Source organism: Opisthorchis viverrini (assembly GCF_000715545.1).
Source record: "Opisthorchis viverrini unplaced genomic scaffold opera_v5_5069, whole genome shotgun sequence".
NCBI lineage: Eukaryota > Metazoa > Platyhelminthes > Trematoda > Opisthorchiida > Opisthorchiidae > Opisthorchis > Opisthorchis viverrini.
The window spans coordinates 1-846 of NW_008757923.1; the positions used below are offsets into that span (position 1 = coordinate 1).

General features: G+C 43.4%; 1 protein-coding gene across 1 annotated transcript; it reads left to right on the top strand.

Annotated features, from left to right (window-relative positions):
- Positions 1–420: 420 nt before the first annotated feature.
- Positions 421–609, top strand: T265_16127 (hypothetical protein; the record flags this gene model as incomplete). The annotated part of the gene is made up of 1 exon (XM_009179646.1): positions 421–609. A coding segment is annotated over one exon (189 nt), but the record flags the coding sequence as incomplete, so codon positions are not given.
- Between the last annotated feature and the right edge of the window lie 237 nt (positions 610–846).

The following is an 846-nucleotide window of genomic DNA, read 5'->3' on the forward strand; positions in this document are numbered from 1 at the left end:
ATTTATTCAAATTAACCTAGTCAACTGTCCCTGATCTCCAGTGATGGAAACAAAAAAATTCGTTGGCGACCAACTTCTCACAAGACTGAACGTTAAACTTTGTGATGGTTTTTGAGGGATATTACTGACTTACTGTTGCACTGCACTACCTGTCGCTTGCAGTATTAAACAAGATACCGTGCTTCAGAAGACAGTACCCAGTCTTTGCTTATACATGGGACGATGCCAGAGATTCCTTCAGTAATTTGCTTGCCATCAGCAGAGGTACACCGTATCACCTAGGAGCAACCGGTGGGGTTCATGAAACATACACTGCTCCTTTCCATCTTTTTAATTATTACACAGAATAGCATTAAATGGTGCTCGTCAAATGAGTTATGACCACCAGCCCCACTTAAATTCCCCATGTCTGTCACATAGGAACGGCTGAGGAAAAAGAAGGAGGAAGAGGCAGGTATCTTTGCAGTTCTACAAGAAGTGTGGGCCAATCGAAAAGCCAAGCGACGCCAAGAAGCCTACACGCGACATTACGATTTTGTATCCAAAGGAGTTGTTGAACTGATCTTGCAGTTTGTGGAACAGGTTGTTCGATATCGCGCATACACTGGATGGTAAGTCACTCAAAGTCATTTTGGAATGCACTGTACTACCTGCGTCAAACGTGTACTCTGAAGCCAGAAATTCTATTCAACCGCATCAACCGCAAGTTCATAGTACGGTAGAAACGTCCAGCGTGTGAACACAAAATCATAAATTGGCAAGTTGAAAGCACCACACAGCAGACTAAAAGGTGCAGACATTTGATATGTCCAAGCTCGAACCAGTAACTCTTAACCCGTATCTCCA